At 44.4% G+C, this 14,459-nt stretch overlaps 1 protein-coding gene across 3 annotated transcripts in view; it reads right to left on the bottom strand.

Moving 5' to 3' along the window:
• Nucleotides 1–4,933: 4,933 nt before the first annotated feature.
• MSANTD2 (Myb/SANT DNA binding domain containing 2) overlaps nucleotides 4,934–14,459 on the bottom strand; it is a 193,885-nt gene continuing 184,359 nt past the window's right edge. For all 3 annotated transcript variants that reach the window (XM_056541887.1, XM_056541888.1, XM_056541889.1), the window contains exons 7-10: nucleotides 10,024–10,179; nucleotides 8,536–8,658; nucleotides 8,308–8,449; nucleotides 4,934–5,753 (exon numbers count right to left, since the gene is read on the bottom strand). In XM_056541887.1, coding sequence (XP_056397862.1) covers nucleotides 5,297–5,753; nucleotides 8,308–8,449; nucleotides 8,536–8,658; nucleotides 10,024–10,179 — 878 coding nt within the window. In that variant the 3' untranslated portion in view covers nucleotides 4,934–5,296. The remainder of the gene's footprint in view (nucleotides 5,754–8,307; nucleotides 8,450–8,535; nucleotides 8,659–10,023; nucleotides 10,180–14,459) is intronic.

The following is a 14,459-nucleotide window of genomic DNA, read 5'->3' as shown; positions in this document are numbered from 1 at the left end:
CAGCGGCTTTGGTTTCATATCTGTCCTGTACAATTTCATTATATATATAAAAAAAAAAAAATTTTTTTTTTAACAATACAAAGTAACGAAGTAACATAAATAATGAAGCAGAATGCAGGTCATGTGATCGCATCTGTCCGTGAGAAAATACTGCGCTGACTGGTAATGAAAGAGTCACGTCGGCATTATGTTTAAACTTGTGTTGAGTGTGTAGAGGGGGGCGCTGTTTCATTGGTGCCTATGGCTTTAGTCGGCTGTAGAGGATGTGGTGAAAATGGGTACTGCAAGCGATAACGTATCTTACATTGTAGTGATATTTGGAGTGTGTTTTTTTTTTATTTATTTTTTATAAAAATAAAATTTTCATCATATAATTGGCAAAATAGGTTTTATAGAAATGTAACAAAGCAAGTCTCATGCGATTTGGTACTTTCCCTTTAAATAGTTATACCTGTTGTTGTGCAAAAGGGTCTTATTGCTGTGGTTTCTGCAATGTTGTTTTCCATCTATTGCAAAACTACAACTCCCAGCATGCCCGGACAGCCGTTGGCTGTCCGGGCATGCTGGGAGTTGTAGTTTTGCACCAGCTGGTGATGGATTCCTTGCACCAGGGTTATAAACCGGACATGTTGCACCAGGAATCCTATCGCCAACTCCCGGCGACGCTTTTCAAAATGCCGATTCATTCAAGACTTTCCTGTTGTCATGGAAACCAAGATCTTGTTCACATATCATAAAAAAAAAATCTTTCTCACAAACTCCATACAAGATCATTTCCAGGGACGACAAAGTGCTGCTGAGTTGTGTATCTAAGCCTGAAAAATTCTGCTGAGCTGTGTATCTAAGCTGATCATGTGTGATACTTCCTGCTGAGCTTTTGTTTTTAAACTTGCTATGTGTGATACTGTCAGCTGCTGTATCGAAGCCTGGCATGTGTTATACTGTCTGCGGAACCATGTATCTAAGCTGCTCATATGTGATACTGTCTGCTGAGCAGTGCATCCAAGCTGATCACGAATGATACTGTCTGCTGGGCTGTGTATCTGTGCCTTTTAAGTGTGATACTGTCTGCTGGGCTGTGTATCTGTCTTTTAAGTGTTATACTTTCTGCTGAGCTGTAGTATCTAAGCCTATCATGAGTGATACTGTCTGCTGGGCTGCTGTATCTAAGCCTATCACAAGTGATACTGTCTGCTGAGCTTTGTATCTATGTCTTTTAAGTGTGATACTGTCTGCTAAGCTGCAGTATCTAAGCCTATCATAATATAAGATATCAGCTGCTGTATCGAAGCCTGGCATGTGTTATACTGTCTGCGGAACCATGTATCTAAGCTGCTCATATGTGATAGTGTCTGCTGAGCAGTGCATCCAAGCTGATCACGAATGATACTGTCTGCTGGGCTGTGTATCTGTGCCTTTTAAGTGTGATACTGTCTGCTGGGCTGTGTATCTGTCTTTTAAGTGTTATACTTTCTGCTGAGCTGTAGTATCTAAGCCTATCATGAGTGATACTGTCTGCTGGGCTGCTGTATCTAAGCCTATCACAAGTGATACTGTCTGCTGAGCTTTGTATCTATGTCTTTTAAGTGTGATACTGTCTGCTAAGCTGCAGTATCTAAGCCTATCATAATATAAGATATCAGCTGCTGTATCGAAGCCTGGCATGTGTTATACTGTCTGCGGAACCATGTATCTAAGCTGCTCATATGTGATACTGTCTGCTGAGCAGTGCATCCAAGCTGATCACGAATGATACTGTCTGCTGAGCTGTGTATCTGTGCCTTTTAAGTGTGATACTGTCTGCTGGGCTGCTGTATCTAAGTCTATCATGAGTGATACTGTCTGAGCTGCTGTATCTAAGTCTATCATGAGTGATACTGTCTGCTGGGCTGCTGTATCTAAGTCTATCATGAGTGATACTGTCTGCTGAGCTGTGTATCTATGCCTTTTAAGTGTGATACTGTCTGCTGGGCTGCTGTATCTAAGCCTATCATGAATAAGACAGTCTGCTGGGCTGCTGTATCTAAGTCTATCATGAGTGATACTGTCTGCTGAGCTGTGTATCCATGCCTTTTAAGTGTGATACTGTCTGCTGGGCTGCTGTATCTAAGCTTTTCATGAGTAAGACAATCTGCTGGGCTGCTGTATCTAAGTCTATCATGAGTGATACTGTCTGCTGGGCTGTGTATCTATGTCTTTTAAGTGTGATACTGTCTGCTGGGCTGTGTATCTAAGCCTATCATGAGTAAGACAGTCTACTGGGCTGATGTATCTAAGTCTATCATGAGAGATACTGTCTGCTGGGCTGCTGTATCTAAGTCTATCATGAGTGATACTGTCTGCTGGGCTGCTGTATCTAAGTCTATCATGAGTGATCCTGTCTGCTGAGCTGTGTATCTGTCTTTTAAGTGTGATACTTTCTGCTGAGCTGCAGTATCTAAGCCTATCATGAGTGATACTGCCTGCCGAGCTGTGTATCTGTCTTTTAAGTGTGATACTTTCTGCTGAGCTGCAGTATCTAAGCCTATCATGAGTGATACTGTCTGCTGAGCTGCAGTATCTAAGCCTATCACAAGTGATACTGTCTGCTGAGCTTTGTATCTATGTCTTTTAAGTGTGATACTTTCTGCTGAGCTGCAGTATCTAAGCCTATCATGAGTGATACTGTCTGCTGGGTTGCTGTATCTAAGCCTATCACAAGTGATACTGTCTGCTGTATCTAATCCTAACATGAGTGATACTGTCTGCTGAGCTGACTTTATTTAGGTTCATTTAGACTCAAAGGGTTAACAATACGCACCCTACATACATAAAGGGAGTGCCCGCTGACCTCTTTCAATTCGGATGTATCTAAGCTTACAATTTGTGATATTGTCTGATGAGTGGTGTATCTAAGCTGATCATGAGTGATACTGTCTGCTGAGCTACATACTGTATCTTTGCCTTTTAAGTGTGATACTGTCTGTCCAGTTGCTGCATCTAATCATACAATGTGTGATATTGTCTGCTGAGCCATGTATCTAAGCTGATCTGGTGTAATACTGTATGTAAGGATGTATGTAAGCTGATGAAGAATAACCTAATACTGTCTCTTCGACCATGTCGCCATGCCATAGAGCTGCTGTATCTAAGCTGATCATGTGTGATGCTGTCTGCTGATGTGATGTTTCTAAACTTGTAATGTGTAAAAAGGCTTAGATACCGCAGCTCAGCAGACTCTATCATATGTGTGATACTGCCTACAAAACCATGTATCCAAAGCATGTGTGATATTGTCTAAGCAGCTGTATCTAAGCCTGTCATGTGTGATACTGTCTGCTAAACTATGTATCCAAAGAACATGTAGGATATTGTCTGAGCAACTGTATCTAAGCCTGTCATGTATGATACTGTCTGCTAAACCATGTATCCAAAGCACATGTGTGATATTGTCTAAGCAGCTGTATCTAAGCCTGTCATGTGTGATACTGTCTGCTAAACCATGTATCCAAAGCACATGTTGGCTATGGTCTGAGCAGCTGTATCTAAGCCTGTCATGTGTGATACTGTCTGCTAAACCATGTATCCAAAGCACATGTTGGATCTTGTCTAAGCAGCTGTATCTGAGTCTGTCATGTGTGATACTGTCTGCTAAACTATGTATCCAAAGAACATGTTGGATATGGTCTGAGCAGCTGTATCTAAGCCTGTGTGACCAACATTGCATTACGTTCCCCATCATAAATTATTACCGTATATAGGAGGGATATAGGATATAGTAGATCTCTATGGTCCTGGTTCACTTGCAGTCGGTGTTTTATATTCCTTATAATTAGAGAGGAGCGAACTTACAGTAAACTCGATTCGTCACGAACTTCTCGGCTCGGCAGTTGATGACTTATCCTGCGTAAATTAGTTCAGCCTTTAGGTGCTCCTGTGGGCTGGAAAAGGTGGATACAGTCCTAGGAAAGAGTCTCCTAGGAATGTATCCACCTTTTCCAGCCCACCGGAGCACCGGAAAGCTGAACTAATTTATGCAGGAAAAGTCATCAACTGCCGAGCTGAGAAGTTTGTGACGAATCGAATTTACTGTAAGTTCGCTCATCTCTACTTATAATCTATATATGAAGCCGATATAGATGCAGACTACAAACACTACAACTCCCAGCAGTTCTGTCAGGGCATGCAGGGAGTTGTTACTGTAGGCTCTAAACTATAGAACACTGTAGTAGATAAATCAGTGTTTTCTAACCAGTGTGCCTCCAGCTGTTGCAAAACTACAACTCCCAGCATGCCCGGACAGCCAACGGCTGTCCGGGCATGCTGGGAGTTGTAGTTTTGCAACAGCTAGAAGCACCTTGGTTGGGAAACCCTGGCTCCTCTGGTAAGTGTGCACACATAGAGGGAGATTTATCAAAACCTGTCTGAAGGAACGTTGCTCAGTTGCCCATAGCAACCAATCAGAGCGCTTCTTTCATTTTTAACAAGGCCTTTGCTAAATGAAAGAAGCGATCTGATTGGTTGCTATGGGCAACTGGGAAACTTTTCCTCTGGACAGGTTTTAATAAATCTCCCCCATAGTCCATTATAATCACTATCTCCTTTAAGTGCCATTAAGCCCCTCCCCTCCGGACCCCTTAGACACAAGACACTATCAGGAACACCCCCCCCCCATGAGGACCTTCAAAGGGGAGGGGCTTACGTGGACAGATTTTTTTTCAGCACTCCCGAAATAGCGCCCTCTATCACTGGGACCTCATGTGCATTAGAACAATGGGGGCAAATTTATCAAAACCTGTGCAGAGGAAGAGTGGTGCAGTTGCCCATAGCAACCAATCAGATCGCTGCTTTGATTTTTAAAAATGAAAGCAGCGATCTGATTGGTTGCTATGGGTAACTGCCCCACTCTTCCTCTACACAGGTTTTAATAAATCTGCCCCCCCCCCCCCCCCACCAATGAAACCAACAGAAAACGATATCCAGTCACATGACCATCATCCAAGCCTCTGTCCGGTGCTTCATGGCGCCACAGACCCGCAGCCAAAAATCTTTAAACGTGATAAAAAAATCAAAAAAAATCTGTATAAAGGTCAAAAGGTCAACGTTATAAAATCCAGGCCAGATGCAAAAATGTAAAAAAAAGTGTGCGACATTTATACAAAAGACAACGCGGTATACGGCGGTGGCGACCGGACGAATGTCCCGCGCCTCCGGTGAGATGCTGATTGCGTGGCGGATAACACGGTTCTGATGATTCCTAAACAGTTGGCAGCGGAGAGTCCTGTAAACATTCAGTTCTGTATAGTGCCGGTGCCGGTCACACCAGGGAGCCCGCCTGGCTCTGAGCGGGCACCATGACGGGCACTGCCCCCATGCGCACCAGGTTGGATGGGGTGACCCCGGTGGGGATGTTTATTATATCCTTTTTGGGGGGCTGCTGCTCGATGCCATTGTTGGTCTTTTGAAGGGTGCCCCGATTTGTTGGCACGGCCGTGCTGTAGTAGTTGCCGTTGGTCGGCGCCATGTAGGTGGGCAGCGACTGGCTAGACATGCTGGGGGTTGGGGTGGTGACTCTGCCGTTGACATAGGGGGGTTTGTAGCCGAGGTTGCTTCCGGTGGCGGTGTTGACAGACGTGGTATCGGATGGCGATTTGGGCGGGTACGGCTTGTGATCCCGGTGGCTGCCCACAGAGGATAGGGTGCCGTTTTTGTATGCAAGGCTGGAGTCGTTGCCCTTTGGCCAGGGAAGTGTCTTCGGGGCCGGGGCATCCTCCCTGCACATAAAAAAAATAGATCAGTCCAATAGAATTAAAGGGGTACTCCGGTGGAAAACTAGAAAGTTATAAAGATTTACAGTACTTATTAGCTGCTGTATGCTCCACAGGAAGTTCTTTTCTTTTTTAATTTATTTTCTGTCTTACCACAGTGCTCTCTGCTGACACCTCTGTCCATGTCAGGAACTGTCCAGAGCAGGAGCAAATCCCCATAGCAAACCTCTCCTGCTCATCACAGTTCCTGACACGGACAGAGGTGTCAGCAGAGAGCACTGTGGTCAGACAGAAAGAAAATTCAAAAAGAAAAGAACTTCCTCTGTAGTATACAGCAGCGGATAAGTACTGGAAGCATTAGGAGATATCATAGCACTAGGAGATATCATAGCAGCCATTGGTTGTCTCTGGGCAGATCTTCCATTCTAGACCCTGCAAATGCTGGGGGACACCCCCCTTAGAACGGTGGTCTCTGAACTGTGGACCTCCAGCTGTTGCAAAACTACAATTCCCAGAATGCCTAAACAGCCAATGTTTTTTTCGGGCATGCTGGGAGTTGTAGTTTTGCAACACCTGGAGGTCCACAGTTTGTTGTCCCGGCATGCCTTTAGTTGAAGTTTTGCAACAGCTGGAGTTCCGCAGTTTGGAGACCACTGTCCTAGAGGGGTGTCCCTCAGCTTTCCCGGGGTCCAGAACAGTAGCTCTGCCTAGTCCTACAAAGACACATCCATTGCTCTGATACTGATGCATTATCAATAGGACACTAGGAGAGCTGGGTGACACCTTTTACTGCATTATCAATAGGACACTAGGAGAGCTGGGTGACACCTTTTACTGCATTATCAATAGGACACTAGGAGAGCTGGGTGACACATTTTACTGTATTATCAAGTAGGACACTAGGAGAGCTGGGTGACACCTTTTACATTCTTTCACCAGGTACGGTCTGAACCAAATAATGGGATAAGTTTCATTCTCAGTCCTGAATAGCAAATCAACCTAGTTATACAGAAGTATTAGAATCGGGGATGTATTACTACAAAGCTAGGCAGATCTGCTAGAATCCTGGGAAAGCTGGGTGACAGCCCATATTGTAGGAGATACAATAGCTGCCATTGATTGGTTGTCAATTTTACTATTAATAGAAATGCCCAATGCAACAATGTACAGTATCACTTATATTTAGGAAAGTTGTGTGACATCCCATGGTTGCCAGCATATCTCCTAGAGGGGGTATCCCCCAACTTTCCAAGGATTCAGAACAGCAGCTCTGCTTATTTCTACCTGCTGCATTATCAGGTAGATTTGCTGTTCAGGACACTAGGAGAGCTGGGTGACACCCTTTACATTCTTTCAACAGGTAAGATCTGAACCTGGTCCTGGTATTTGTTTTAGTCTAATAAAAATTGCTTTGTTGCCACTCGGATTTCCTGGAGTCCTGAATAGCTAATCAAAACAGTTGTGTCAGAAGTATGAGAATCAGGGAGGGATCACTGCAAACTTCAGCATGTATGCTATTCAGAATCCTGGGAAAGCTGTATCACAACCAATATTATAGGAGATATAATAGCAGCCATTGGTTGTCAGTTTTCCTGGTAATAAAACTCAGTGCAACAATTTATCACTTATTTTTAGGAAAGCTGGGTAACAACCAATGGTTGCCAGCTTATCTCATACAGCAGTGGTCTCCAAACTGTGAACCTCCAGATGTGGCAAAACTACAACTCCCAGCATGCCCAGACAGCCAATGGAGTTGTCGTTTTGCAACAGACCACTTGGAGATCCCCCATCTTTCTCAGAGTCCAGAAGAGCAGATCTGCCTAATTCTATGCAGACACATCAGCTGCCCTGGTACTGCTGCGTTACCAGGTATATTTGCTGTTCAGGGCACAAGAAAAGCTGGGTGACAACCTATGGCTTCCTACATCTCATAGAGCAGTGGTCTCCAAACTGTGAACCTCCAGCTGTTGCGAAACTACAACTCCCAGCATGCCCAGACAGCCAATGGAGTTGTTGTTTTGCAACAGACCACTTGGAGATCACTAACCTAGAGGGGGTGTCCCCCATCTTTCTCAGGGTCCAGAAGAGCATATCTGCCATATTCTATGCAGACACATCAGCTGCCCTGGTACTGCTGCATTACCAGGTAAATTTGCTGTTCACGGCACCTGAAAAGCTGGGTGACAACCTATGGCTTCCCACATATCTCATAGAGCAGTGGTCTCCGAATTGTGGACCTCCAGCTGTTGCGAAACAACAACTCCCAGCATGCCCGGACAGCCAGCGGCTGTCCGGGCATGCTGGGAGTTGTTGTTTCGCAACAGCTGGAGGTCCACAGATGTGAGACTATTCTTCTCAATGGGGTGTCTTCCAGCTTTCCTAGGGTCCAGAAGAGCACAGAAACATCAGCTGCCCTTGTACTGCTTCATTATCGGGTAAATTTGCCATTCAGGACACCAGGAAAGCTGGGTAGAACCCTTTATATTCCTTTATTCTATACAAAGAAATAGATTATCTGATGAATTTCATGTTCTGATGGAATGGCCCGGGGTTTTCTTACTTGATGTCGTTCTCGGTTTCTTCTTGCGTGGTTTTCATTCCTCTTCTATACAGGTAAATCAGTCCTAGGATCAGGATCACCAGGAGGCAGAGTCCAGCGATCGACCCCAAAACTGCCCCAATGATTATCGCTGCCCGGGAAACTGCGGGGGATCAGAAAGGATCAGTATTAGCAACTCGGAGCCCACAACTCAGCGGGACGTCAATGGGTCCCTACAGCGTCGCTCACCTGCCTTCACCTCCATGGTGATGTTACACTCGGACACCCCCGCAGTGTTTCGGGACGTGCACACGTACATCCCCGTGTTCTCTGATGACAGATTGGTCAAGGTTAAGGTTCCCTTCACTGCGTCTGCAAATACAAAGGGATTTCACTATGAGACACAAACCGGGATACATCTCTGCTTATTGTCAATGAATAAGAACTTTACATTATTTTTTTGACTTTTTTAAATTTTTATACATAACCATTCAATAGAATCTAGTCTAGCCAATGCTCTGTGAGCTAAACAGCCTGGACTATTGCATTGAATACTAGAGAGATTTGTTCAGCTCCTGTTGCTGCAAACATGTGTATAATTGTATCACTTCTCAGCTGAGAGCAGGACTAGCTATGTACAATGTATCAGTCTGGAGTCCAGGATGTTTAGCTCACAGAGCATTGTCTAGACTGGATACAATTGTATCACTTCTCAGCTGAGAGCAGGACTAGCTATGTACAATGTATCAGTCTGGAGTCCAGGATGTTTAGCTCACAGAGCATCGTCTATAGACTGGATACAATTGTATCACTTCTCAGCTGAGAGCAGGACTAGCTATGTACAATGTATCAGTCTGGAGTCCGGGCTGTTTAGCTCACAGAGCATTGTCTAGACTGGATACAATTGTCTCCACTTCTCAGCTGAGAGCAGGACGAGCTATGTACAATGTATTAGTCTGGAGTGCAGGATGTTTAGCTCACAGAGCATTGTCTAGACTGGATACAATTGTATCACTTCGCAGCTGAGATCAGGACTAGATATGTACAATTTATCAGTCTGGCGTCCGGGCTGTTTAGCTCACAGAGCATTGTCTAGACTGGATACAATTGTATCATTTCTCAGCTGAGAGCAGGACGAGCTATGTACAATGTATCAGTCTGGGGTCCAGGATGTTTAGCTCACAGAGCATTGTCTATATATTGGATACTATTGTATCACTTCTCAGCTGAGAGCAGGACTAGCTATGTACAATGTATCAGTCTGGAGTCCGGGCTGTTCAGCTCACAGAGCATTGTCTAGACTGGATACAATTGTATCACTTCTCAGCTGAGAGCAGGACGAGCTGTGTACAATGTATCAGTCTGGAGTCCGGGCTGTTTAGCTCACAGAGCATTGTCTATAGACTGGATACTATTGTATCACTTCTCAGCTGAGAGCAGGACTAGCTGTGTACAATGTATCAGTCTGGAGTCGGGGCTGTTTAGCTCACAGAGCATTGTCTATAGACTGGATACAATTGTATAACTTCTCAGCTGAGAGCAGGACTAGCTATGTACAATGTATCAGTCTGGAGTCCGGGCTGTTTAGCTCACAGAGCATTGTCAAGATTGGATACAGCTGTAGCTATGTAGAGGTTCTTAGGCTCCAACCACATCACTGGCTGTAGTCGTTTTGCAACAGCTGAAGGCACCCTGATTAGGAAACACTGTCATTTGCATGTAAAGAACCATATTTACCATGAACAGGAGGAAAGTAAATCACGTTGACCGCGGCCTTCTTTATCCAGGAGTACGTGGGCACAGGATGTCCAGACGAAGACTTGCAGGTGAGAGTAACATTGGCACCAATATAGGGATCCCCATGTAACTCACACGTGGGCTTAGAAGGAGGCACTGAATGTAAGAAACACCGAAAATTACTTCCTAATAGTTATGATTGATCACATGTTACTCATTTCTTTATCTTCTCATTTACACGAAAAAAAATAAATGCACCAAGAAGACGTTGCTGGAATAGAATGAAACTTTGTGTGAATGTAATGATAATAAATGTGATTATAATATTAGAGTGAATGGATACGTTAATTGGGGAAAACTATATAATATTTAGGAGACTCTAGTCCTCTGCTGTCGCTTCTAGTCTAGATACAACAATTTACAGAACCAAATTCCACAAAGGAACAAAGGAATCCAAGGAAAGAGATAATTCAGAGAGGTACTTAATTAAAACTTAAAGGGATACTCCGCTGCTCAGCGTTTGGAACAAACTGTTCCGAACGCTGGAGCCGAGAGCTTGTGACGTTATAACCCCGCCCCCTCATTATGTCACACCCTGCCCCCTCAATGCAAGTCTATGGGAGGGGGCGTGACAGTCGTCACGCCCCCTCCCATAGACTTGCATTGAGGGGGTGGGGCGTGACGTCATGAGGGGGGCGTGGCTATGATGTCACCAGCTCCAGCGTTTGGAACAGTTTGTTCCAAACCCTGAGCAGTGGAGTACCCCTTTAACTTTTAAAAAAGACACTTAACCCCTTCATGACCCAGCCCATTTTCACCTTCATGACCTGGGCATTTTTTGAAAATCTGACCACTGTCACTTTAAACATTAATAACTCTAGAATGCTTTTACTTATCATTCTGATTGTTTTTTCGTGACATATTCTACTTTATGTTATCGGTAAAATTTCACTGATATTTGCATCCTTTCTTGGTAAAAAATCTAAAAATTTCATGAAAATTTTGAAAATTTAGCATTTTTCTAACTTTGAAAGTCTCTGCTTGAAAGGAAAATGGATATTCCAAATAAATTACATATTGATTCACATATACAATATGTCTACTTTATGTTTGCATAAAAAAATTGACGTGTTTTTACTTTTGGAAGACACCAGAGGGCTTCAAAGTTCAGCAGCAATTTTCCAATTTTTCTCAAGATTTTCAAAATCGTAATTTTTCAGGGCCCAGTTCAGGTTGGAAGTGGATTTTAAGGGTCTTCATATGAGAAATACCCCATAAATGACCCCATTATAAAACTGCACCCCCCAAAGTATTCAAAATGACATTCAGTAAGTGTTTTAACCCTTTAGGTGTTTCACAGGAATAGCAGCAAAGTGAAGGAGAAAATTCTAAATCTTCATTTTTTACACTCGCATTTTCTTGTAGACCCAATTTTTGAATTTTTACAAGGGGTAAAAGGAGAGAAATCACCCTAAAATTGGTAACCCAATTTCTCTTGAGTAAGGAAATACCTCATATGCGTATGTAAAGTGTTCGGCGGGCGCAGTAGAGGGCTCAGAAGGGAAGGAGCGACAATGGGATTTTGGAGAGTGAGTTTTTCTGAAAGGGTTTTTGGGGGGCATGTCCCATTTAGGAAGCCCCTATGGTGCCAGAACAGTGGACCCCCCCCACATGTGACCCCATTTTGGAAACTATACCCCTCATGGAATTTAATAAGGGGTGCAGTGAGCATTTACATATTATAAAATAAAATTTTATTTTTCATTTTCACAGACCACTGTTCCAAAAATCTGTCATACACCAGTGGGGTGTAAATGCTCACTGCGCCCCTTATTACATTCCGTGAGGGGTGTAGTTTCCAAAATGGGGTCACATATGGATATTTATTGTTTTGCGTTTGTCAGAACTGCTGTAACAATCAGCCACCCCTGTGCAAATCGCCTCAAATGTACATGGTGCACTCTCCCTTCTGGGCCTTGTTGTGCGCCCCCAGAGCACTTTGCGCCCACATATGGGGTATTTCCGTACTCAGGAGAAATTGTGTTACAAATTTAGAGGGTCTTTTTTCCCTTTTAAATGAAAATGAAAAGTATAGGGCAACACCAGCATGTCAGTGTAAAAAAATTATTTTTTTACACTAACATGCTGGTGTAGACCCCAACTTCACCTTTTCATAAGGGGTTAAAGAAGAAAAAGCCCCCCAAAATTTGTAAGGCAATTTCTCCCGAGTACGGCGATACCCCATATGTGTCCCAAAACTGTTGCCCTGAAATACGACAGGGCTCCAAAGTGAGAGAGCGCCATGCGCATTTGAGGCCTGAATTAGGGATTTGCATAGGGGTGGACATAGGGGTATTCTACGCCAGTGATTCCCAAACAGGGTGCCTCCAACTGTTGCAAAACTCCCAGCATGCCTGGACAGTCAATGGCTGTCCGGCAATACTGGGAGTTATTATTTTGCAACAGCTGGAGGCTCCGTTTTGGAAACAGTAGCGTACCAGACGTTTTTCATTTTTTGGGGGGAGGGGGGCTGTGTAGGGGTATGTGTATATGTAGTGTTTTTTACTTTTTAATTTAGGTTAGTGTTAGTGTAGTGTAGTGTTTTTAGGGTACAGTCACATGGGCAGAGGTTCACAGCAAGTTTGCCGCTGGAAGTTTGAGCTGCAGCGCAAAATTTGCGCCATCTCAAACTTGCAGCACTCACTGTAAACCTCCGCCCATGTGAGTGTACCCTGTACATTCACATTGGGGGGAGGGGGCAAACATCCAGCTGTTGCAAACTCTGAGCATGCCCTTTGGCTGTCCGTGCATGCTGGGAGTTGTAGTTTTGCAACAGCTGGAGGAACACTGGTTTGGAAACACTAAGTTAAGTAATAAACTTTCAAGTGTTTTGCAACCAAACTTAGTGTTTCCAAACCAGTGTGCCTCCAGCTGTTGCAAAACTACAACTCCCAGCATGCATGGTCTGTCAGTGCATGCTGGGAGTTATAGTTTTGCAACAATTGCAACAGCTGGAGGCACTGAGGTAGGAAACGGACAATGTTTCCCAACTAGTGTGCCTCCAGTTGTTGCAAAACTACAACTCCCAGCATGCCCAGGCATGCTGGAAGTTGTAGTTCGGCAATATCTGAAGGATCAGATGTTGCCGAACTACAACTTCCAGCATGCTTGGGCAGTCTGGGCATGCTGGGAGTTGTAGTTTTGCAACATCTGGAGGTCCACAGTTTGGAGACCATTATACAGTGGTCTCCAAACTGTGGACCTCCAGATGTTGCAAAACTACAACTCCCAGCATGCCCAGAAAGCCAAAGGCTGTCTGGGCATGCTGGGAGTTGCAGTTTTGAAACTCTCAGAGGCAGCAGTGAGATCGCTTTACGGCGATCTCACTGCTGCCAATGAAGATGCCGCCCTGCTGCCGGAAACTCACCTCCGGGACGCAGCGCAGCCGGGACCGCATGGAGGACGCCGAGCCCGCCGGGACCGCTCGGGACACCGCTCCGACGGGTAAGTGACGCCGGGGGACGGGTCAGGGACACTTAACAGAGCGGTGTGTGTCCCGATCCCCGTGATCGGAACTCACACACCCCGCTGCTAAGTATTTTCATAGCGAAACGCTGCTATCAGCTAGTCAGATTTGACCAGCTGATAGCAGCGATCGCTTGGGGGGGGGGGGGGTGGGGGATGAAACCCCCCGTGGTCGCACGGTAAGATGGCTGGCTATCAGTGATAGCCACCATCCTTCTGGGCGCTGCGGGATGCCGCGAGTAGCGGCAGTAATGTTCATGACGTACCTGTATGTCATGGATCGGGAACACCTTGCCACCCATGACGTACAGGTATGTCATAGGTCGGGAAGGGGTTAAAGGGGTATTCCAGGCCAAAACTTTTTTTTATATATATCAACTGGCTCCAGAAAGTTAAACAGATTTGTAAATTACTTCTATTAAAAAATCTTAATCCTTCCAATAGTTATTAGCTTCTGAAGTTGAGTTGTTGTTTTCTGTCTAACTGCTCTCTGATGACTTACGTCCCGGGACCTGTGCAGTTCCTATGGGGATATTCTCCCATCATGCACAGCTCCCAGGACGTGACATCATCATTGAGCAGTTAGACAGAAAACTTCAGAAGCTAATAACTATTGGAAGGATTAAGATTTTTTAATAGAAGATATTTACAAATCTGTTTAACTTTCCGGAGCCAGTTTATATATATATATATATATATATGTATATATATAAATATAAAAAGGTTTTGCCTGGAATACCCCTTTAAAAAAAAAATTTAAAAAAAATCTGCTCGTATATTAAAAAAAAAAAAAACAACAACAAAGAAAAACAGGACAACAGTGTACGGCCCTAATGATCAAGAACAGAACCTCTACCTAACACAGTGGATAATAGTGGTCCATATTGCATATTGACTGTAATGACCTGGGG

This window comes from Hyla sarda, chromosome 10 (assembly GCF_029499605.1).
Source record: "Hyla sarda isolate aHylSar1 chromosome 10, aHylSar1.hap1, whole genome shotgun sequence".
Lineage (NCBI taxonomy): Eukaryota > Metazoa > Chordata > Amphibia > Anura > Hylidae > Hyla > Hyla sarda.
The sequence above is the reverse complement of the archived record's forward strand: the minus strand, read 5'-3'. Positions and strand labels throughout refer to the sequence as shown.